This window comes from Sus scrofa, chromosome 12 (assembly GCF_054392235.1).
Source record: "Sus scrofa isolate SSC_HxYL_T2T_F1_AM1 chromosome 12, Sscrofa_HxYL_maternal_Yorkshire_Landrace_v2.0, whole genome shotgun sequence".
Lineage (NCBI taxonomy): Eukaryota > Metazoa > Chordata > Mammalia > Artiodactyla > Suidae > Sus > Sus scrofa.
In genome coordinates this window covers 22,376,644-22,400,078 of record NC_139394.1, presented here as the reverse complement: position 1 = coordinate 22,400,078, position 23,435 = coordinate 22,376,644, and the positions used below count along the sequence as shown (strand labels likewise).

Genomic DNA, 23,435 nt, shown 5'->3' with positions numbered 1-23,435 from the left:
TCAGCAGGTTAAGAACCTGACTAGTATCCGTGAAGATGTGGGTTCGATCCCTGGCCTTACTCAGTGGGTTAAGGATCTGGCGTTGCCACAAGCTGCGATGTAGGTCACAGACGAGGCTTGGATCTGGCATTGCTGTGACTGTGGTGTCGGTCGCCGGCCTCAGGTCTGATTCAATCCTAGCCTGGAGACTTTCATATGCCGTGGGTGTGGCCATTGTGTGTGGGGGGGGGAGTTCTTATTGCCTGCATTTTCTTTAGATAAGCTTAAATAGCCTCTCGTTTTAGGGATGTTATTCAGTGTGATGGGTGACCTTGTGTCTGTGGGATTTATTTATTTATTTATTTTCCAGCTGCCCGTGGAGCCCCACCTCTGCCACCCATTCTCAGGTGAAGCCTGGCTTGGTCCTGTTCCTCAGGAAAAGAATGACCCTCTCCTCTTCTCAGATGGTCCCTTCCATTCCCCTGAAACCTGCATGACAGCTCCTAACGTGTTTTTCCAGTGCAACCAACCTCTAGACTCCAAGCGTCCTCCCAGCTCACTTCCATCTATGCATCTTGACTCTGGACTTGGTGACCGGACTCTTTGTATTGACAGTGGGGTCTCAAACCCTGCGTCCATCCCTCCTCTAGCAAGCCCTGCTGGCCAGATGAGGAAAAAGCTTCCGTGTCTTCTGCTTTCCTTTGGGGAAAGGTGCCTTGTGATGAATTAACTCGTTGTTGGGGCAGGGTGGAGAATGATACTCCTGCTTTCTCCTACCCACTGTGGGGGGAGCTTGGTGGGTATATATTGTATTTCATCATTCTAGGAGGCTGGCGTGGCCAGGACCTCTGGGGTGGGCATTTTTAGTGAAATGGAAAAGGAGTTTGCGGAGAAGTGATCTGTTTTAAAGGTCAGGTTTAGCGAATGGGCAGGGAAATGGATCTGTTTATTTTTAGGGGTAATTTGATTTTGCTCTCACCCCACCCCACGCCCCTACCCAGAAGTAAGTTGGATGTAAACACTAAATACTAATCAATTGAACTAAACATCTAATAAAAGGAGAGGGTAGAATAACCCGGGGATCCTTTTAGAGCTAGTCATTTCCTCCGCAGCACAGGGACCAGGAGCCATTTGAGCCCTCTGGGGCTCCCTGCTCCATTTCCTCAGGTGCTGAGGCTGAGGGATGTTTTTCTTCCTCTCACCACCTGTCCCTTTCATTCACTCATCATGGAGTCACACACCCCAGAAACCTCTAGTGAGAGATAGGAAACTAGGACCTTGGCCTTGGCCTTAACCTTGACCTTGACCTTGATCTTGAGGCTGCCTCACTCTTTCCTGAATGACCCCGAAGGCCATGGGCCCTTTCAGTCCTGATCAGAAACTTTAGCCCCAGATGGATGCTCCAGCATGACAGAGAAGGGAAGGGTGAAGGGACCAGCTCTGTGGGTCTGTAGCCCATCTGACTGAGCAGACTCTTCCCATTCCTTCCTCTGCCACTCAGCCCCAGGACTGCAGGGGTTAACACAGCAGAGCAGAGAAAGTCAAGGCAGCTTATGGGATAGTCAGAGATTCCTCTGTGTCAAGAAGCACAAAGACTTTGGTGAGGTGAGCCTCAGTCCAGTTGCCCTTCCCTGGCAGCCAGCAATATGTTTGTTTCCGTCTTCCAGGTCCTGGTTAAAGAGCCCAGAGAAAACGGAGGTTCCCAATCTGCGTAGGAACCGAGCTCGGCTCACGGTACAGGGACTTCCCCTTGTCTGAGAGCGCGCTGGAGCGCCTGGGCTCCACGCAGAAGATGGTTTGATTTGCCAAAGCTCTTGCCCAGTGCAGAGGCTGCTCAAAGCTCGAGGGAGAGTAAAGGAGCCGTGGCTGTCGCTTAGAATGCATGGGGAAAGTCAGTGAGAACTTTTCCTCAGATATATCGCAGGCTTAGACTGCCCTAGGAGCCTTTCCAATCTATGGGATCTTGGACTAAGGATCTGTACATGGTGCCCAGTGAAACCCAGGTCTTCCCCGTGCTAGAGGAGAGAGTTCTCAACTTGGGGTATATGGGTCTGCTATCCTTTGCCATCCCCTGGACCACGTTGGCTCCTCGGGCAAACCAGGATTAGGTCTGTCACCACACTCGTTCTAATCATTCTTTATTTAGCATTCTTATTTTCAAATCTGTTAGCAGTTGCCTCCCAGCAGTATCCCCAGCATCCCGAAGCCAGGAGAGCTGAGAGGGGGGATGCAGATGGAGGGAAAAGAAAGTACAAGACCTGAGACTGCAGCAGGTTCCAGGGTAGATGCTGACAGGTTACTGAACTCGGACTGTGAAGTCTTCCCATTTATTTTTGAAATGGGAGTTGATGCCTTTTGTACAATGTTATCAAAGCGGATCTTTTTTCCCCCTTTACTGAAACACAGAGCGTCAAAATAAGCATCATATGTGAAAGCCAAACCTCAGCTTTTCATTGGGGCTGATATCTTCTTCCCCTATGACCTGCTGCCCCTCGTATTCCCCAGCGTTTGGACTGTGTCATGTGGGTGTTTGATTATATTTTCATTTTCTTGGCCTCATGAGAAAAGGCCTGGGAGTAGATCGAGTCAGATGGATCTTCTTTTTCAGAGCATGTTGATGACACAGTACCTATTTAAATGTCTTTGCCTTATGCATAATTTGGTCCCTCTGTTAATAACAGATTTATTATGTATATTCACTGTCGAAGAATGGGAATGTGATCCTCATAGTTACTGATCTATTTTGTATGCTGTAAAAAGCTTGTAATATAGGTTTAAGGTGGGCTGGCTACAAGAGCACTAAAACTTCTCACCTTTTAAACTGTTCTTTTTATCTGCTTGTGGGATTGTCGTCTCTTCGGTGGAAGATTGGGTGGCCTCATGTTGAGGCTGTCGCCCAGTCCCATTAACCCCCTTACCCACCCCCCCCCCACCACCACCACCAAGAAGGAAGAGACATTGCCCAGCTGAGCATCAGGAAAACTGTGTTAGAAGCCCTTGTATGGGTTTGGTTTTATGATGTTTTTCTCCAGTGGGAAAAACTTAATTGTTTCTTACCGCCCTTTCTGGGAAACAGGGCCGTGGCCCCCAGGTTTTTAAATGAGCTAGATGCCCCTCGCCCCTCTTCTCTTGTCCCCAAACCTGGATCACAGCACTTGGAGATTCCAGGGGTGGTCTTCTCTGTCGTGGGGACTTCCTCCAGCTGCAGAGGCCCAGCATTTTCTCGGCCTGGGCCCGCAGAGTGAGAGCACTAAGGGCTGTCCCCCCTCGGATATGAGGCTCCCGTCTCCAGAAATTCATCCCATCCCAACTGGCAAAGGCAAGGAGACTAGCCACTGGCCTTGGCCCTGGGGCCACCCCCTCGCCCCCTAGCTTCCCGACTGGAAACCCAGATTTACCTCCAGGGAGAGGTGAGATAAATTTGTAAATAGACTTACCACAGAGCAACTCAGGGTTGGGGTGTATTTTAATTCTCCTGATCACTTGAAATAATCTGTAGGCCGAGTGCTTATGGGAGTGGGGGAGAAGTGTGACTCCAGGGTCCTTCCCTTCTGCAGAGCGCTGGGGGCGGAGTGTAGGGCAGCTGAGGCCCTTTGATGGCACTACACTGAGCTGTCTGTTCTTCTGGAAACCCAACCTACCATCAGCTGCAAATCAAATTCTTCACATGCCAGTTGTAGTCTTTCTTTATCTATTGAATCTCAGTCCCTGGCCGTATGTGGTCAAGGTGGCTTTCTGTGAGCCACCCCAGTTTAGGGAATGGGAGGCGTTACAACTCATCCCCTAAAAGCAAAATGAAGCAAAACTACAACCACCTTCAAAACACATATTAAAAAAAAAAAAAAGGATAACAGTTTGACCGAAGGAAGGGTTTGGTTCCATTCAACTCCACGTTCATTGTGCCTTTACTTGTGTTAGATTTCTGTGCTGTCTTCCTTGCTCCCTCTTTGAAGCAATTAAAATCTTCCTTGATAACTGCTGTTTCCTTCTTTTTACTCCTGTTTCTGACAACTTAGTGGGTTCCCTCTCTAATTGTCTTAAATCTCATTCCACTGGTGGCAGAGGGGGCCGAGCCTTCTTTTCTCGTGTCTGACCTTTGTCCTTTCCCACGGCGACCAGCACGGGAGCCATAGTCAACACTGAATAAAAGACTAGATTGACATGTGTGAAGAGTGTGTGTGTGTGTGTGTGTGTGCACGCGTGCGTGTCCATCCTGCATGTAGATCAGTTTCTTTTAAAAAATAATTTATTGTATGATTTATTTTGGAGTTGTTTCTGATTACCGTGTTCCCTCTCCCAATTAGTATTGATTTTCCCTCCCCTTTCTACAATGTATAATCCAGTCTCAGGTTGGATTCTCTGGTACATGTCTTTCTTCTGGATGCCGTGCAGTTCAATTAAACCTTGCTTAAAAACAAAAACAAAAAAACCTGAAAACTGTGTACTCTTGTCTGGACTCCCACTGCAAGTGGTGGCATAGAGAGGAGAAAATCTGCTGCTTCGGGTTAGGGTAGTGGTTTGACCCCAGGTTCCCTGAGAAAGTAGATGTACTAACTTGGGCAGAAGCATCTGCAGCTTCCTGAGCGTCTTCTCTCCTCCCCTCCAGCTGCTTTGAAGAATCACAGTTGTAGTTAGCCATGCGGACTGGCTAATTCTGAAAGAGCTGGTCGTGATTTCTCTTTGCCACCAACTCCCCTTTGCCCGTGATTTCGGGGAACCCAGGAGACCCCCTGGCCTCGTGTCTTTTCCTAAGGGTTCTCTCCTCCTGTGTGCGTGGTAGATTCTCACACTGAGATGTGAAGAAAAGGTGAAGGCAGAGCATACAGAGCAGGCGTGTATTTTTATGTGGGTGTTGCCTTTTTTTTTTTTTTTTCTTCACTGCTTTTTAAATGGAAATCTTAAGCTGGCTTTCTTGAACTTTGACTTTAGGTGTAAAAATTGAACCCGACAGTCTCTGCTGACTGTAGTCAGCTGACAGAATCACCACTAAGACTTAATGAGCTTAACGTGCACTTTCATCACTAGCAAAGGTCTTGGAATCATTTCCTGTACTGATTCATAATGGGTGTGTGTATGAGTCACTCTCACATAATTTAGATTAAAAAAAAAAAAAAAACCTATGAGGGGGAGGGAAGGGGAGGGGACACAGGCCTCCTTTCATTTTCATCCATACTTGCCAGATTGGCTGAATCCCTGATTATTTGACCCAGCGTTGTTATTAATATGATTAATAAACTATATTTATTGATTTAATTGTTCCTCCTGTGCCTTTGAATATTCAGCCCTCAAATGGAGCTTGCCTAAATGACCCTCGACTTCCTAACCCTGCGGGTATTCTCTGTCCTGTTGGGATGGTATTGCTTGTCTGTGTATGCGTGCACGTACCTGCCAGCGCACATGCGCACAGACATGCAAAAGATGCTGGACAGGTCCTTCCGGTGTGATTTGATTCCTTCCCCCACGATACTGTATATAAATTAGCAGGTGATAAGGACATGAGTCTGCCCACTGTAGTTATTACTGAGATGTAAGTCGCTTATGGTGGTGAATGTGCCTCTTAAATATTTCCTGGCCCAACCCAGCCACAAACTACAACTTACTGCAAGGAAGCTGCCTGCCTCTGACTTCCTATTACGCTGCAGACAGGGGTAAGAGAACTAAAATGTCAACCTCAGGATCCTAACCCCCCCAGAGGATAACTGGGGAGATGCTTCGTTTTTGATGTTAGAGCCTAGTCTGGATCTTTTTTTGTCTTTTTTTTGTTTTGTTTTGTTTTTGTTTTTGTTTAGGGCATATGGAGGTTCCCAGGCTAGGGGTCAAATCAGAGCTACAGCTGCTGGCCTACACCATAGCCACAGCAGTGCCGGAACCGAACTGCGTCTGTGACCTACACCACCATAGGTCACTGCAACACTGGATCCTTAACCCACCGAGCAAGGCCAGGGATGGAACCAGTGTCCTCATGGATGCTAGTCAGATTCGTTTCTGTTGCACCATGACGAGAACCCCAAGGATCATTTTTTACACATGAATCAAATTCCCTCTCCAATCCTGGGTTTAGGGATGTGAGATTTAAAGGACTGTATGTTCTCCAACCGCCAAAAATATTCATGCAAAAGATAGATGTCCACTTGGCAGAAACATTTCCATTTTTTCAGCAAGCATTTATTGCATACTTTATTCTGTGGAAGGCACTAACAATATGAAGATGAAAACGATGTGGTCCTTGCCTCCAAGGAGCTCAGAGTCTAGCAGGAAACTTCATGATAGCCACCAGGAGAAACCTTTGTGGAGCACTAAAAGGCTTTGTGATAATTAGCCAGGGAAGAAGGATGGTGAGAGGCATTCTGGGCATAGCAAACAGCAAAGGCAGAGAATCAAGAAACAGTATGAAGGGATGCTCATCGTGTTAGTGGAGTAGTGGAAAGAGAAAGCATCCAGTAGGTGACCTCTTAGAGACGTTTTGATCTGAACCTTCTGCGAGTCTCTGCCGGCTTCCATAATAGTCATTTACTCTTGTAGGCTTGTCTTGGACCAGTGCTGTATTTCCTGGTGAATGTTTTCAAAGGTTGTGACATGCATGTTAAGCACTCATAGCTTCCCCTGCCCCCTCTGTCCCACTGCACCTGAGGTAGGTAGCTTGTTCACTATCATCCCTTAAAAGCTGGCTGGGCACTTGTTACCATTTCTAGTTATGAAGGACAAGTTTTAGGGGGCCAGGTTATAAAAATAAATAGGAACAGTGAAATTTGCTTTCTAGGTTCTCTTGCCCTATTAAGAGACCAGAAATACCATCTGGTGGAAGAGCTTCCGTTCTGTGATAACACTTTCTCCAGGGCAGCTTATGGTCTTCACTCTTGGAGTTTTCAGCTCCTAGAAAGGCTCCCCCAAACGTGCTCCGTGTCATCTCTCCCCCTCCTCTAGAACCTGCATCTGCCTATTCCTCCTTGAATGTTTAAATGCTCAGGAGCTTGTTCTCCTATCAGGCTTCCTGAGATTGAATTCCAGTTCTTCCACTTACGAGTTGTTTGACCTTCAGCAAGTTTACTCAACCTCTCTATTTCAGTCTCCTCATTTGTAAAATGGAAATTACTCCAACTTCATGGGGTGCCTGTGAGAATTAATGAGGTGAAATAGGTAAAATACTGGAGCTCAGTCCCTGGCATGCACAGAAGCACTCAGTATTGGCTCTTTTCTCCTATATGAACTAACTGCAATTAACTTGGTTGTGTTTTTGGGTTTTTTTGTTTTTTTCCTATTTCTTGGTTTTACTGCTGTCTTTCATTCGATGCTGAAGGATGACAGATAAATGCTTACCATCTTCTAGTATTGGGTTCTGGCTTTTAATGAAAGCTGAGGCTTAGCTACCTTATTAGCTTTGGAAGTTGACCTGTAAATTACCACCCTAATTTATATTTTTCATTAAAAGCTCAGCTTGCTACTTCTTCTATAGAGGTCTTCTCTGCCCTGAAACCCTTGTGTTTAGCTATAAAAAAAAAAATTTAAGAGGCCATAATTCACTCCCTATGTCATGAGGATTAGTGGAATTAGTGATAGTAAGTTGCACAGAATATCATAGTCTTTTAACAATATAATAGCAAAGGCTATTTCTCATCTTTGAAACACAAATCAGGGAGATACTGTGATGAAGTATAGAACTTGACATAGAAACACTGGTTTTGGTTTCAGGAAATCTGGGTCTTACACTCTTCGCGGCCACCAAAATTCTGTGACCTCTAATTAACCCTCTACACATCTGCTGTGTGCCTTGCAGCGTTGAGCGTTAGATAAGTAAGGCGCCTAACATTAGACCTGCCTGGCACCCAGAGTCGCCCAAATAATAGTAGGTATTATGCAGTTGCTCTTTGAAAATCTAGCCCCTTAGGATAATGAAAACGGGTACGTGCAGCAGTGAGAAGGGGCCTTAAAATAAGGGCGTGGCGATACAGTCGCGAGCTGTAAAGACTACACCTCCCGCCGGGCTTTGCAGCGAGGCAGGCCGCCTTAACTCCGTCCCCTCCCGACGCAACCGCACCTCTTTCCGCGGAGGCCCCGGATGTAGACGCCCCCCCCACCCCCGTGGCTCAGTGGGCGTGGCCTCGCGGTGGCGCTGAGACCTGGGGCGCTCTTATTGGTTGTGCGCTTTCCGACTTGATTGGATATGGAGGAGGAGGCAGAGGCCGAGGCGCGCGGCTCTCTGGCGATACCCAATCAGAAACGCAACCCGGCTTTGGCGGGAGGCGGGAAAGCTGGGGCTGTGCAGATTTGGCGCGAGCGCAGCTTGGCTCTCCTGCTGCAGGTGTGGGGTTTGTTCAGGAACTTGCCCGTGGAAGTTGTCTGCGGGAGACGTGAGAGAGAGCCGGCTCTGAGGTGACACAACCGTGAGAGTTGGAAAGGAGAGGAGGCCCAGGTCCTGGGGGGCGGAGTTGGGTGGGGGATGCAGCCCGAGGTGAAACGAGAGGAAGATAGCTCAGATCGCGGGAAGGTGAGGAGGTCGCGATAGGGCCAGGAGACGAGCGCCCTCGGAGTAGTTCGGCAGTTCTGCTTACTGCTGGAGGGAGATGTTCTGGTTCGGGGCTGAGGTTGAGTAGCGTGGGGACTGAATGTGCAGTGAGGGCTTGGGGAAGACTGTACATGTGGGAGGTTGCTGGGCTAAGCGGGGTTTATGATCGACCCCGTTGCCTGGAGTGAAAGAATTAGAAGTACTACAGAAGCCAATTAAGATCAACTTCTTATTGCAGGGCTCAAGTGGTTAAAAACGGGCTCTGGAGCTATCCTGCTTTGCTGTGACACTGGGCTTCTCTGCTTCTCAGTTTTCTTGTCTGTAAGATAAGTAAGTACTTATCTCTAAGGTAACTGAAAAACTTAAAATGAGTTAATGCCTAAAATGCTTATGACAGCCTTTTGCACGTAGTAGGAAGACAAGGTGTTCGCTATTAGATGTGGATTTGGATGTGAAGCAGAACTAAATGCTAAACTATTGCTAGAACATTTATGAAACAAGTGTTGATTATCGATGTGAGTTCCATGTTAGTTATTTTTCCTTCACTTTTGCATATGGACTGGCTGTCTTGTTCTCTTTTTTGTACCCAGCTGTGTTGCCGTCATGCCTCAAACCCGCTCCCAGTCACAGGCTACAATCAATTTTCCAAAAAAGAAACTGTCTCAGACATTGGGCAAAGCAAAAAACTCCAGTGACACCAAACTAGAACTGACAAATGTCAAGGCCATACCCCGTTCACCTTGTGAAAAAATTCTGCCTCTTAGCCCCAGAAAACGTCTGGGTAAGTTATCTATTACTTAAGTACAAGTTTTTGACTGGTATCTCTCAACCTCTCTTTTCTCAACAAGATGCCTTGGGGGGAGTTCCAGTTGTAGCTCAGCTGGTTATGAACCTGACTAGTATCCATGATACTAGAAGTATCCATGAGGATGTGGGTTCAGTCCCTGGCCTCACTCAATGGGTTAAAGATCTGGCATTGCCGTGAGCCGTGGTGTAGGTCGAAGACTAGGCTTGGACCTAGCGTGGCTGTGGCTGTGGCTGTGCTGTAGGCTGGCATCTGCAGCTCCGATCTGACCCCTAGCCTAGGAACTTCCATGTGCCACAGGTGCAGCCCTAAAAAACAAAATAATAATAATAAGATGCCTTTGAAACAGCTTTCAGAGTTCAGCTATGACCACTCTATTCCCTTTGGTTATTTTCAGAATGGTTGCTAAGTGCTTAGCACTTCAAAGTTAAGCTACTTGTTGAGATCATTTTCTAAACTACTTAATAGATATAATCTTCAGTTCTTAACACTGAACTTTGTTCTGTCAGTGTTTCAGGTTACCTTTCAGTTGGTTATATAGTATTTTTTTTTTTTTTTTTTGTCTTTTTGCTATTTCTTTGGGCCACTCCCGCGGCATATGGAGATTCCCAGGCTAGGGGTCCAATCGGAGCTGTAGCCACCGGCCCACACCAGAGCCACAGCAACGCGGGATCCGAGCCGTGTCTGCAACCTACACCACAGCTCACGGCAACGCCGGATCGTTAACCCACTGAGCAAGGGCAGGAACCGAACCCGCAACCTCATGGTTCCTAGTCGGATTCATTAACCACTGCGCCACGACGGGAACTCCTATATAGTATTTTGAAACTTGCCTCAATAGTTATGAAATTAAGAGAAACAGGTGACAGAGTTCCCTGGCGGCTCAGTGGGTTAAGGATCCAGCCTTGTCACTGCTGTGGCTGTGGGTTTCTTTCCAGGTCCAATTTCTGCACGCTGCATGCACAGCCAAAAAAATAAAACTGAGAAACAGGTGACAATTCTTGTTTTAGAACGGTGGTAATCCTTCCTTGTTTTTAATGAGGGGTGATTTGGCAGTATCTGGAGACGTTTTTAGTTGTCATAACTGAGGGGGTTCTACGGACATAGTGCCCTGCTTTAGAGCAATCCTAGAATTTCATCCTAAACTAAAAACCCTTTTGGTTTCTACCAAAAGGTAGTAAATTCAGGGCTGCCATCTGGTGGCCAATATTTGCTCTGGCTGCAAGGCATTTTATTTTGGCGGTTCTGAGGGGCAGAAATTCATTTCTTTGGGGGGAGGGGGAGATGCAAAGAGCACGCCAAGCCCTTTTACCACCCACTGCTCCGAATGACCACGTTTTGATTTTAATATGTTTCAGGTGACGACAACCTGTGCAACACTCCCCGTTTACCTCCCTGTTCACCCCCAAAGCAAGGCAAGAAAGAGAATGGTCCCCCTCGCTCACGCACACCTAAGGGGCGCAGATTGGTATTTGACAATCAGCCGACAATTAAGTCTCCCAACAAAAGGGAACAAGCCGGAGTTCACCAAAGCAAAACACGTTCCTCAATTCGAAAAGATGCAGAGGTCACAACAAGTTCTGAGCAGAGATGTCCGCTGGAGAAGGAGTCTGCTCGTATGCGATTGTTCAAGCAAGAAGGTTCGTTCTCGCCTGGCAGCTGTTGGTGCAGCCTTGTAAACAAGGCTGGGGATTCCAAAGGAGGCCCAGTGGGTCGTCTCAGTCACCTCCGTTGTGTCTAATTGTCCTTTCATGTCTGGCACAGGCACTTGCTACCAGCAAGCCAAGCAGGTCCTGACGACAGCTGTCCCGGATCAGCTGCCTGCCAGGGAAAAGGAGATGGATGTCCTCAGGAATTTCCTGAGGGAGCACATCTGTGGGGAAAAAGCTGGAAGTCTTTATCTTTCTGGTGCTCCTGGAACTGGAAAAACTGCCTGCTTAAGCCGAATTCTGCAAGACCTCAAGGTATATTGAGAGCCCGAATTACGGTGCTCTTGCAAAATGACACTTGGTTCTTAAGGGTTAAGAAAGAAAGAGGAGACGGACCCTAGGGGATCGACGTGTTCCCCAAAATAGGATGTCTTTCATTTCACTGTCTAAATCTTTCCAAATGGAAGTGGAGCTTACGCTCTTGTATGCTATTCACTCCTCTAAGACACTTTAGGTTCCGTCAGATCTTTATCTGAGTCTAAAATAACTCATGTTTGCATTTTTGTAGAAGGAACTGAAAGGCTTTAAAACCGTCATGCTGAATTGCATGTCCTTGAGGAGTGCCCAGGCTGTATTCCCAGCCATTGCTCAGGAGATTTGTCAGGAAGAAGTATCCAGGCCAGCTGGGAAGGACCTGATGAGGAAACTGGAAAACCATATGACTGCAGAGAAGGGCCCCATGATGTAAGCACTGCTCTGCCGCATGTCACTCTGTGACAGTCTACAGGGTCTCTTGCTCCCCAGCTCACATTCTCGTCTCTTGCATTTTATCAGGTTGCTCGTAAAAAGCACCTTTCCTAGATTTGCTTTATGAGAGGTAGTTATATAAGCTTCCAGGGAAAGAAGACAAGGAAAAAACAAAACCTTCCTAAATTTAAATTGGGGAAAAAGGGGTTTTAAACTAATTGCTTGAAAAGCCAGTCTGGAGTTCCTGCTGTGGTTCCGAGGAAGCGGATCTGACTAGCATCCATGAGGATGCAGGTTCGATCCCTAGCCTCGATCAGTGGGTTAAGGCTCCGGCGGTTCCATGAGCTGTGGCGTAGGTTTCAGACACGGCTTGGGTCTGGCGTGGCTGTGGCATAGGCCAGTGGCTAAAGCTCCGATTCAACCCCTAGCCTGGGAACCTCCATATGCCTCGTGTGCAGCCCTAAAAAGACCAAAAAAAAGAAATGCCAAGCTGTTGCTTTTTGGCAGTGGTGAAGGTATCATCATAACAGGGATGGGAGGGAGGGCAGATTACGACTGCAGGGATGTGGCCTGGAATCCGTCCGGATCAGACAGATGGGAGAGCTGAGAAGGGGAACGTGGATACTATTGTTTCTCTTTCTCTGTAGTGTGTTGGTGTTGGACGAGATGGATCAGCTGGACAGCAAAGGGCAGGATGTATTGTACACACTGTTTGAATGGCCATGGCTGAGCAGTTCTCGATTGGTGCTAATTGGTGAGTGCTCTGTTGTTAATGTTACACGGATGGATCGGAAGACTTCCTTATTTATTTAGTTTGTTTTAGGGCCGCACCTGCAGCATATGAAGGTTCCCAGGCTCGGGGTTGAATCAGAGCTGTAGCCTCCAGCCTACGCCACAGCCACAGCAATGTGGGATCCAAGCCGCGTCTGTGACCTATGTCATAGCTCCCGGCAATGCTGGATCTTTTAACCCACTGATCGAGGCCAGAGATTGAACCCATGTCCTCATGGATACTAGTCAGGTTCGTTAACCCCGAGCCACAAGGGGAACTCCAGGAAGACTTCCCTTTTTTTAAATCTCTTCGGTTTATTTATCACCTCTGATTTTACTAGTCAGATTTGTTACTGCTGAGCCCAAAGGGGAACTTCCCTTTTTTTAAATCTCTTTGGTTTATTTATCACCTATGATTTTATCTTAAACCAGCTTAAGATATCAAAATATCTTATCAAAATAAAGCTACTATCAAATAATAGAAACCTTACTCTAAGGCAAATCAGTTTTGCTAGCTCTGAATAGAGATGACATAATACTGCATTTCAGAAACAACCAGTCTTCGGAGTATCTGGTCCTGCTTTTTTTTTTTTTTTGCTATTTCTTGGGCTGCTCCCGCGGCATATGGAGGTTCCCAGGCTAAAGGTTGAATTGGAGCTGTATCAACTGGCCTACGCCAGAGCCACAGCAACGCAGGATCTGAGCTGCATCTGCAACCTACACCACAGCTCACGGCAACGCCGGATCGTTAACCCACTGAGCAAGGGCAGGGACCGAACCCCCAACCTCATGGTTCCCAGTCGGATTCGTTAACCACTGCACCACGACGGGAACTCCCTCTGGTCCCTGCTTATCAGTGAACAATTTTAAACCTAACTCAAAAAGAACATGTTAGGGAGTTCCTGTCTGGCTCAGCAGAAACGAATCTGTCTAGCATCCATGAGGACGCAGGTTCTATCCCTGGCCTCGCTCAGTGGGTTAAGGATCCTCGTTGCCGTGAGCTGTGGTGTAGGTCGAAGACGTGGCTCAGATCCCACGTTGCTGTGGCTGTGGTATAGGCTGTCAACTATAGCTCCGATTCAACCCCTAGCCTGGGAATCTCCATATGCCATGGGCGTGGCCCTAAAAAGACAAAAAAAGAGGACATTTTATGGTGATTATGTACACCTTATATAGTGAGCGTGTGTGGGATGGTGGCCAGGGGAGAATTAGCAAGTGGGAAGCAACCACTGGAATGCTGGATTGTAACTGGAAATTTTATTCAGGTTTCCGAGGGTTTAGTTTTCCTTTGGGGATGATTTGACTAGCGATAATTAGTGTTATTTATCTCCTCCTCAGGTATTGCTAATACTCTAGATCTCACAGACAGAATTCTGCCGAGGCTTCAAGCTAGAGAAAAGTGTAAGCCACAGCTGTTGAACTTCCCACCTTACACCAAAAATCAGATAGCCACTATCTTGCAAGATCGACTTAATCAGGTGAGTGCCAACCTTTGTACCAAATCCCGTGTCCTTGGCTCACCTGTGAAGGGGAAACCCAACAGTGCTTCCAAAATATTTGGCTTTGATTGCATTACTAAACAGGGGATTCCTATTGGCTGTAGTGAGACCTTTTTTTTTTTAAAGCTTTGTTGAGGGAGTTCCCTTCTTGGCTCAGTAGTGAACAAACCCGACTAGAATTCATGAGGATGCAGGTTCCATCCCTGGACTCACTCAGTAGGTTAGGGATCTGGCATTGCCTTGAGCTATGGTGTAGGTTGCAGATGCGGCTCGGATCCCGCGTTGCTGTGGCTGTGGCCTAGGCTGGCAGCCATAGCTCCGATTTGACCCCTGGGAACTTCCATATGCTGCGGGTGTGGCCCTAAGAAGCAAATAAATAAATAAATAAATAAATAAAGCTTTATTGATTCATGTTTGTGATAATTTCTGCTTTACAACAAAGCGATTCAGTTATACATATATACACACCCATTATCTTTTTAGGGCCACACCTACGGCATATGGAAGTTCCCAGGCTAGGAGTGGAATTGGAGCTGCAGCTGCCGGCCTACACCACAGCCACAGCAATGCCAGGTCCTTAACCCACTGAGCAAGGCCAGGGATGGAACCTGCATCCTTATGGACACTATGTCAAGTTCTTAACTCACTGAGCCACAGTGGGAACTTTAGTGAGAACATTTTTATGTGAATTTCCACCCAAGGCTCCATTTATTGGATGCGTCAGTGTTGGAATAAAAATTAGGGTTAGAGGAATCACCCAAATATTTCTCCATGGGCCTTTAAAAACAGGGCCCATGAAAACACTTTCTCTTTCGGAAATGCCCACATAGATAGGATTTTAGTTTAGTTTTGCTAATTTAGGTTTCAGTTGCCTTTTTTTTCCCCTTCGCGAACCTCTACCACATTGCTACACAATGTTTAAATATACAAAATCTTCATTTACTGCTAAGCAGAAAAGTCATCTCTTAGACGCTAAAGGCTGGTCAATGACGTTTAGACCTAAGTGTGAAAATACTTAATGTCTGGGACCTAAACTGTAGAGGGGGGACTCTTATAGTTCAAACTGTCAGCTTCTCTATCTCGTCCAAAGGCGTCTAAAGATCAGGTCCTAGACAGCGCCGCCGTTCAGTTCTGTGCCCGCAAGGTCTCCGCTGTTTCGGGAGATGTTCGCAAAGCGCTAGATGTTTGCAGGTGAGTTATGGCGCTTTGGGCCGCCTTTATTAAAAAAAGAAGTGCTGCTAATTGTCTCATGTAACTCAAGTGAATGTGGCTTAAGAGGCTCCATTCTGCCACTTTTTACGCCCAGAAAGGAGGACTTGTTTCTCAGTGGGGAGCTCTGCATTTCCACCGTGTTAATGTCTGAAACATTATCAGTCCATTACCTACAGAGGGAGAAACAAATGAGATGTTGCTGGCACTCCCTGTGGTGATTATAGATTGGTTAATTACATTTGTATTAAAAAAGACTCCAGTTTACTTTTCCATTAGCCGATCTCAAGCAGGTTTATTTATGGACCTGAACCATCTTTGCCTTTAGACTTTTTCCCCCTCCTTCCTTGGCTTGTGTGAGCACCCCTTCCTCCAGTTGGTGGTCCCCCACAGTTGGTGGTCCCCCACACTTGTTCTCCAGACCTCTCCCTCCCTCCCCATCCCCCTGCCCCTCCTGCTGGGGAAAGCCTCTGTGCTGACTGATGAAATTTCTTCCCTCCCAGTAGGGACACTGGGTCCATTAAAATGATACTTGCTGTGCTGGCCCGCTGGTCCAACCTCCCCCTACTGCCAGGCAGAAGATCCAGGTCTGGCTTATGGCTTCCTGTGGGCAAAGTACTTTGGAGAGAGCAGTGGGAGAGTGAGCTCTTGCTATTGCTCGATGGTGTCATCCTGGATTTGAAAGTTTCCCCTAGTCAGCAAACTCCTTGGCTAAAGACTGCAGCTACGAGCAATAGTCGTGTAGGCTGGTGTGCTCTTGCCTGCGCACAGCCATGTATATAGAACTGAGGGCTCTCCTTTTAGGTCTGGTGTGTATGGGTGGTTCTGGCTCACTTGAGTCAATCACCCACTACCAATCCTCTCCTACCCGTGACATTACGTCCTTGACCAAAATGTTATTGGCCCCTGTAAGAGGAACCTGTGTAGTTTCAAGTTTCTCGGATTCCCTGGTCCATGAATTATTTCAAGGCGATGAAGTCCCCTTGAGCTGAGACATAACCCATTTTTCTTTGGGGGCTCTAAAAACATAAAACGGGAGTTCCCACTGTGGTGCAAGAAGATCGGCAGCGTCTCTGGTGTCTCCGTAGTGCCAGGATACAGGTTTGATCCCCGGCCTGGCACAGTGGGTGAAAGGAGCCAGTATTGCTACAGTTGCAGCATAGGTTGCAACTGCAGCTCAGATCTGATCCCTGGCCTGGGAACTCCCACCTGCTGTCGGGGGTGGCCAAAAATGGGAGGGGAAATATATATATATTTTTTACACACACATATATGTTTATATATTATATATATTTATATAAAACATGTTTTTGTTAACGTGCCTGTTTTTGAGCTTGGTGACTGGTTTGGTGTTTGGTTTGGCTCAGCCTAAATTAATTTTAGAATTTTTGTTTCTAGGAGAGCTATTGAAATTGTAGAGTCAGATGTCAAAAGCCAGACTCTCCTCAAACCACTGTCTGAATGTAAGTAGTTTATCTCCTTTCCGTCTTCCTTCATGACTGGAAGCTTAACTTTGCTGTGTAAAGAGGCAGAACGATGCAATGAGCAGAGTTCAGTCCACGCTCACAGCAGATTTGTGTACATGTGTCTGTGTTTTTCATCAGCCTCGTCTACTTCATTTCAGTCTTGCCTGCCAGAGCTATAATCCATCATTACTGGAAACGAGTACGTGAAGGGCTGGGACAGAGTCGGTTTTCTTTCCAAACTCTAGGAATGAAAACTACCCTCTCTGGGTACCTCTGTCAAGTTCACGTTAGGTCTCAATGTACGTGAAAGCAAAGCCCAGTACATGATAAGAGTTAGATGGGGCCAGAATTGAGTTCACCCTGGGGTAGCTCAAGCCCTTAAATAAATCTAAGGAGTTCTCGTGGTGCAGTGGAAATAAATCCAGGCTAGCAGACTAGCATCCATGAAGATGCAGGTTTGATCCCTGGTCTCGCTCAATGAGTTAAGGATCCGGCATTGCCGTGAGCTGTGGTGCAGGTCACAGATGCAGCTTGGATCCTGCGTTGCTGTGGTTATGGTGTAGGCTGGCAGCTATAGCGCGGATTCGACCCATAGCCTGGGAACCTCCACATTGCCGTAGGTGTGGCCCTTAAAAAAAAAAAAGATTAAAAAAGAAGCCTAAGAGGGTAGAGGTTCAAAGATGGTATTGCTACAGTAAACTGCAGCCTTTGACAAAAATGACAATGTTGATTTTCCTTTCCCTCATCTTAGCTACAGCAGATGTCAGACAGCCATGAACTCCATAGCTTGTGGTTAACATTCACTGTTAATCTTTACAAACAGGACGGTCTGATTTGATGGTTCCTTCTTTCACTCCTGCACTGCTTGAGGGTTACTAAAATTGTTTCTAGCATTACAGTTCCACAGAAAACACTTTCTTTTTTTTTTTGTCTTTTTGCCATTTCTTGGACCGCTCCCGCGGCACATGGAGGTTCCCAGGCCAGGGGTCGAATCGAGGCTGTAGCCGCCGGCCTACGCCAGAGCCACAGCAACACGGGATCCGAGCCGCGTCTGCAACCTACACCACAGCTCACGGCAATGCCAGATCCTCAACCCACTGAGCAAGGGCAGGGACCGAACCCGCAACCTCATGGTTCCTAGTTGGATTTGTTAACCACTGGGCCAGGACCGGAACTCCTCTTTTTTTAATTTAATAAAAATGTTTCGTAAGTAGCCAAACTTAGTGCTTAGGCTGATGGTAAGTAATATTTGCCATTACACAGACCAGATAACTGGTTTCTCTTCAACTTTTCACATCATTTCCTTTTGTCCCCTCCCAATAACATTTAGGCTTATCAGTACTGACTCACAGAGTTTGAAAAACTTATGGTTCAGGGGATAGGGGGATGCTCTGGGGTTGTGGGATGGAAATCCTATAAAATTGGATTGTGATGATCTTTGTACAACTATAAATGTAATAAACTCATTGAGTAATTTAAAAACTTAAAAAAAAAACATTTAGGCTTGTCGGTCACCTCTGTGGGCGTGGCGGGCATACATAGAGCTAAAAGAGGTTGTGCATTCAGGCCCTAATTGTTAGGCTGTCTTTTGACCTCTGGTAGGTGTGGTTAGCGTTTAATGGCTCTAGAACGGTAAAAGGAGACTGACTTCCACTAAATCTAAAAAGACACTTTTCGGAGTTCCCGTCGTGGCACAAAGGAACTGAATCCAGCTAGGAACCAAAAGATTGCGTGTTCGATGCCTGGCCTAGCTCAGTGGGTTAAGAATCCAGCGTTGCCCCGAGCTGTGGTGTAGGTTGCAGATGCGGCTTGGATCCCGCATGGCTATGGCTGCGGTGTAGGCCAGCAGCTGTAGCTGCGATTAGACCCCTAGCCTGGGAACCTCCACATGCTGTGGGTGTGGCCTTAAAAAAAAAAAAAAGAAATACATAAATGAATAAATAAATAAATAGATGCTTTCTGGAGTTCCCTGGTAGCTCATCAAGTTAAGGATCCAGTGTTGTCACTACTACGGGGAGGGTTCAATCCCTGGCCCAGAAACAGCCACATGAGGTGGGTGTGGCCCAAAAAAACCAAAAAAAAAAAACAGGAGGAAGACACTTCCCAATAAATAGCATTAACTAGGCTTTGACACAGAGTGGGTTCCCCCGTGTTGAAAGTACTCAAAACCGAATAGGTACCCACTTGTTGGGATCATTTTAGAAGGGACTCAGCTGGAGTTCCCGTCCGTCATAGCTCAGCAGAAATGAATTTGCCTAGCATCCATGAGGACGCAGTTCGATCCCTGGCCTCGTTCAGTGGGTGTAGGTTGCAGACATGGCTTGGATCTGGCTTTGGTGTGGCTGTGGTGTAGGCCAGCAGCTAGAGCTCTGATTCATCTGCCAGGCTGGGAACCTCCATATGCCATGGGTGCAGCTCTTGGGAAAAAAAAAAAAGGAGAGAGAGAAGTGACTCAGCCAAAGGGTACAGGGCGAGAAGAACAGACTTCCCAATTCCTAGGCTAGAGGTTGCATCAGAGCTGCAGCCGCCGGCCCACACCACAGCCATAGCAACTCGGGATCCAAGACATAGCTGCGGTCTACACCTTACCTTGAGGCTGTGTTGAGTCCTTAACCCACTGAGGGAGGCCAGGGATTCAACCCACATCCTCATGGATACTAATCGGGTTCTTAACCTGTGGACCCGCAGTGGGGACTCCCTCCCAATTCCTTTTAAGATTCTGCTTCTTGATCACTGAACTTCAGTTTCTCCCTGCGGTTTGTCCTCTGCAGCCGCTTGTGATAATGAGATCAAAGCGAACTGCTGTGGGACAACTGACTTGGTTTCAGGAAGTAACTTTAGGCAAAGGTTGTTACAGAGCATGTCCCTCCTCCGTCTTGCAATTCCTGCGTCTCCAAACAATGAGGCCACTGTCCTCCACAGCTTGTTGGCAGTTTCCCAGCCTCCGGCCTCTGAGATGATGCTATCTCCTGAGGTGTCCAATGACATTTTCTCGAGTGTGGCTCTTCTGTAGATCAGCTCGAGCAAATGAACCAAACCTCAAAGGTCATTGAGAGGAGGCTATCTCGCAGGACTTAGGATTGTCCCACATTTCACCACTCCTTCGATTCAAAAGATGAGGTTATTTTTCCAGCCTTTTAAAACTACCAGGTCCATTCATCTCTGCTTCAAGGGTCTCTCCTTCTGTGCTTTTGCGAAACTAGGACCCTTCCAAGGCAGGGCGCAGTAGTTCTCTGTCTGTTTTTTTGTTTTTTGTTTTTTTTCCAGGGCTGCACCCATGGCATGTGGAGGTTCCCAGGCAAGGGGTTGAATTGGAGCTACGGCTGCTGGCCTACACCTCAGCCACAGCCAGCTCCAAGCTGTGTCTGCGACCTATGCCACAGCTCACGGCAACGCTGGATCCTTGACCCACTGAGCGAGGCCAGGGATCTGACCCACAACCCCATGGTTCCTAGTCAGATTCGTTTCCACTGCGCCATCCCGAGCACGCCTGGTCCTTATTCTCTCAGGAGGTGGATCTTGTCTCTCCGACATGAAATTGCATTCCGCAGGATAAAAGAGCTCCCCATTGTGCCCAGATACAGGATAACACTGCTTTCCAAGGCATGTTACATCTTGGCATCTTTCTGAGGATTGCCCTGACTCTCATCCTTCAGCTTCCACTTACAGAATTGGAACCTCTGCTTTGCTGCCATGTGACTGCTCTTGAATTTCCTTCCCCTAAAACTCAGTACCCACGATGTTTGAAAAATCTAAGGAAGCTTGATTTATTTGCTTCGTAGGTAAATCACCCTCTGAGTCACTGGTTCCCAAGCGGGTTGGTGTTATTCACATATCACAAGTCCTTTCGGAAGTCGATGGAAACAGAATGGCCTTGAGCCAAGAAGGAGCGCAAGATTGCTTCCCGCTTCAGCAGAAGATCTTGGTCTGCTCCTTGCTGCTCTTGACCAGGCATTTGAAAACTAAAGAGGTCACTCTGGGGAAGGTTAGTTGGGCATCTCAGCAGATGGAGCCGGGGTGGAGGTGACACTCTGCTTGCAGAGCAGCTATTTTCCAAAAGACCTATCAGACTCCAGCTGATGTGAATTAAAAATGGATTTTTAGCAGTAAGAATAAGTACGGTATCATAGGAAAGGCAGCTGACGTTATTTCCCTTGGGCCATGGTGGGGACTTTACCATTAATCTTCTCCCCTTTATTTCTGCCTCTCCCTGTGAAACTTAGAAAGCCCCTTTCCTGCTTTACCGTATAGGTTTTTGGCAGTATCTCTCCAGAAGGCCTTTTCAAGGATTTTATTGAGAAGGGGGAGAATTTGGCTATTCAGTTAACGGTTTTGCAGCCCAGCCCCACATTTTTAAGATTACAAGGTTACAAGATAACTTTTTTTTTTTAAGACAAGATAACTTTTAAGCAATGTTTGTTCTCCCTTGTTTCCTCCCAGTTATATGAAGCCTACAGTAACGTCTGTCGAAAACAGCAGGTGGCAGCTGTGGACCAGTCCGAGTGTTTGTCACTATCAGGGCTCTTAGAGGCCAGGGGCATTTTTGGATTAAAGAAAAGCAAGGAAACCCGCTTCACAAAGGTACAACAGACTGCTTCTTCTTCTTTTTTTTTTTTTTTTTTTGTCTTTTTAGGGCCTCACCCATGGCATATGGAAGTTCCCAAGCTAGGGGTCCGATTGGAGCTGTAGCTGCTGGCCTACACCACAGCCACAGCCACGCCAGATCCAAGCCACGTCTGTGACCTCCACCAGAGCTCGCTGAAAAACACCGGATCCTTAAACCCACTGAGCAAGGCCAGGGATCGAACCTGCATCTTCATGGATACTAGTTGGATTCGTTTCCACTGCACCACAGTGGGAACTCCCTGAACTGCTTCTTTATGACATTACTTTTTTAACATCCTGCTTTGGAGAGCTTATCTTTTGCTAAAGTAAAAATTTTAAAATGACCCCAGTTTGGCGCTCCCACTGTGGTTCAATGGGATCAACGACGTCTTGGGAGACACTGGGACATGGGTTCGATCCCCAGCCCCGGCCCAGCAGAGTGGGTTGGGGATCTGGCATTACCATAGCTGTGGCTTAGGTCCCGCGGGTGGCTACAAATCTGATCCCTGGCCTAGGAGCTCCATATGCTGTGGGGCAGCCAAAAAAATGACCACAATTTGCCAAGGGGGAGGGAGTAGGGAGAGAGATGGAGTGGAGGTCGGGGTTAGCAGATGTAAGCTGCTCTATACATGGAGGGAATAAGCAAGGCCTTGCTCTATAGCGCAGAGAGCTATAGTCAATGTCCTATGACAAACCATAATGGAAAAGAATGGCTTTACAAAAGAAGGTGCGTATTTGTATAACTGAATCTCTTTGTGGTACAGCAGGAATTAACACAACATTGTAAATCAACTATGATTCAATTTTTAAAAATGGCCACAATTAGATAAATGTTTGGTTAGGTAGGGTTTAAGGTATGTGAAGATAGGGCTATATGGTATGAATGTGATTTTTTTTTTTTTTTAAGCCATTGAAAAAAACCTTTATCTTGCCTCTTGTGAGAAAAGTTTAACATGGTAGAAGTTTGTGGGGTAAAACCTTTGCTTTCGTGAGTTCTCCACCTTGGAAAGTCTGTTTCTCTTCTTTCCAGGTTTCCCTGAAGATTGAAGAGAAGGAAATAGAGCATGCCGTCAAAGACAAAGCTTTAGTTGGAAAGATCTTAGCTACTGGATTGCCTTGACGTCTTTTCTTTTACACTAACACCCAACCTGAAAGTATCCAGCTGGCACTGAGAGAGAGATGGCATCTTCAATTTAGTACCTTATACACTCAGGTCTGAAAGCAAACGTGACCTTTTTATTTAAAACTGATAAAATTTAATCTACAGATTTGTGAATATTACCACAGAATTCTATCTTTGGGTCTTACTATTATGTTTGTGCATTAAAAAAAACTACCATGTAGGAGTTCCCTGTGGCACAGCCGGTTACATATCTGGCGTTGTCACTGTAGTGGCTCGGGTTGCTGCCGAGGCACGGGTTCGATCCCTGGCCTGGCAGCTTCCACGTGCCATGGACGAGGCCAAAACAAAAGACTGCAGAGTAGGCCCTTTTTAACTATATTCACTACTACCTCTAATGTGTCTCTAACCAATGTACTTGCCAGTATACAGATTTATGTCATGGAAAGTTTGTATATTTATTTCTTAGTTTGCTCACACATTGGTGTATTTTAAAGAACTTTTGGACCAGAAGAAGAAGGATGATCCAGGAAAGTAAGCAAGTCCACATGGAGATTCGCAGGACACTTGGATGAGAGTATCTCTTTTTGAAGTATACTGTGTTCTTGTTGCAGATACTTCCACATTGTGACATTTTAAAGCCTCATGGAGTTTCTCAGGCATTCCCAAGGTTGTGGGGGTGGTAAGGAGAGTGGGACTCTTTGGATTGTGAATATATTTATTTTCAAGTTGTGTTCTTTGTCTTTCTAAGCAATCACATTTCAAGAGAACTCGAACATTCAGAAAGCAATGGGAGGAATTCCCGTTGTGGCTCAGTGGGTTAAGGGCCTGACATACTGTCCGTGAGGTTGTGGGTTTTATCCCTGACCTGGCTCAGTGCGTTAAGGATCAAGCCTTGCCTTGAGCTGCGGCGTGGGCTGGTAGCTGCAGCTCCATTTCAACCCCTATCCTGGAAACTTCCCTGTGCCTTAGGTGCAGCTATAAAAAGAAAGAAGAAAGAAAAAAAATAAAACAAAGACACTATGAAAATATTCCTCAACCCCCTGACTGTCCCACAGTCCTGGCTGCCCTCAGATGAAGCC

At 46.7% G+C, this 23,435-nt stretch overlaps 2 protein-coding genes across 8 annotated transcripts in view; both read left to right on the top strand.

The window, feature by feature from the left end:
• Positions 1–4,408, top strand: part of WIPF2 (WAS/WASL interacting protein family member 2) — a 44,696-nt gene extending 40,288 nt beyond the window's left edge. For 5 of the 6 annotated variants that reach the window (XM_021066132.2, XM_084982757.1, XM_005653907.4 and 2 more), the window contains one exon: positions 350–4,408. In XM_021066132.2, coding sequence (XP_020921791.1) covers positions 350–390 — 41 coding nt within the window. In that variant the 3' untranslated portion in view covers positions 391–4,408. 6 annotated transcript variants of the gene reach the window in all.
• Positions 4,409–8,240: 3,832 nt separating this feature from the next.
• Positions 8,241–23,085, top strand: CDC6 (cell division cycle 6). 2 transcript variants are annotated; one of them, XM_021067022.2, is made up of 13 exons: positions 8,241–8,278; positions 8,721–8,812; positions 9,073–9,263; positions 10,646–10,927; positions 11,052–11,251; positions 11,505–11,680; positions 12,331–12,437; positions 13,793–13,932; positions 15,044–15,144; positions 16,561–16,625; positions 20,411–20,613; positions 21,069–21,209; positions 22,264–23,085. In XM_021067022.2, the coding sequence occupies exons 3-13, from the start codon at positions 9,086–9,088 to the stop codon at positions 22,351–22,353; spliced, it is 1,683 nt and encodes a 560-aa protein (XP_020922681.2). In that variant the 5' UTR covers positions 8,241–8,278; positions 8,721–8,812; positions 9,073–9,085; the 3' UTR covers positions 22,354–23,085. The 2 variants fall into 2 exon arrangements, with proteins under 2 accessions (XP_020922681.2, XP_003131519.2); XM_003131471.5 differs by having other exon boundaries at positions 8,241–8,349.
• Positions 23,086–23,435: the final 350 nt, after the last annotated feature.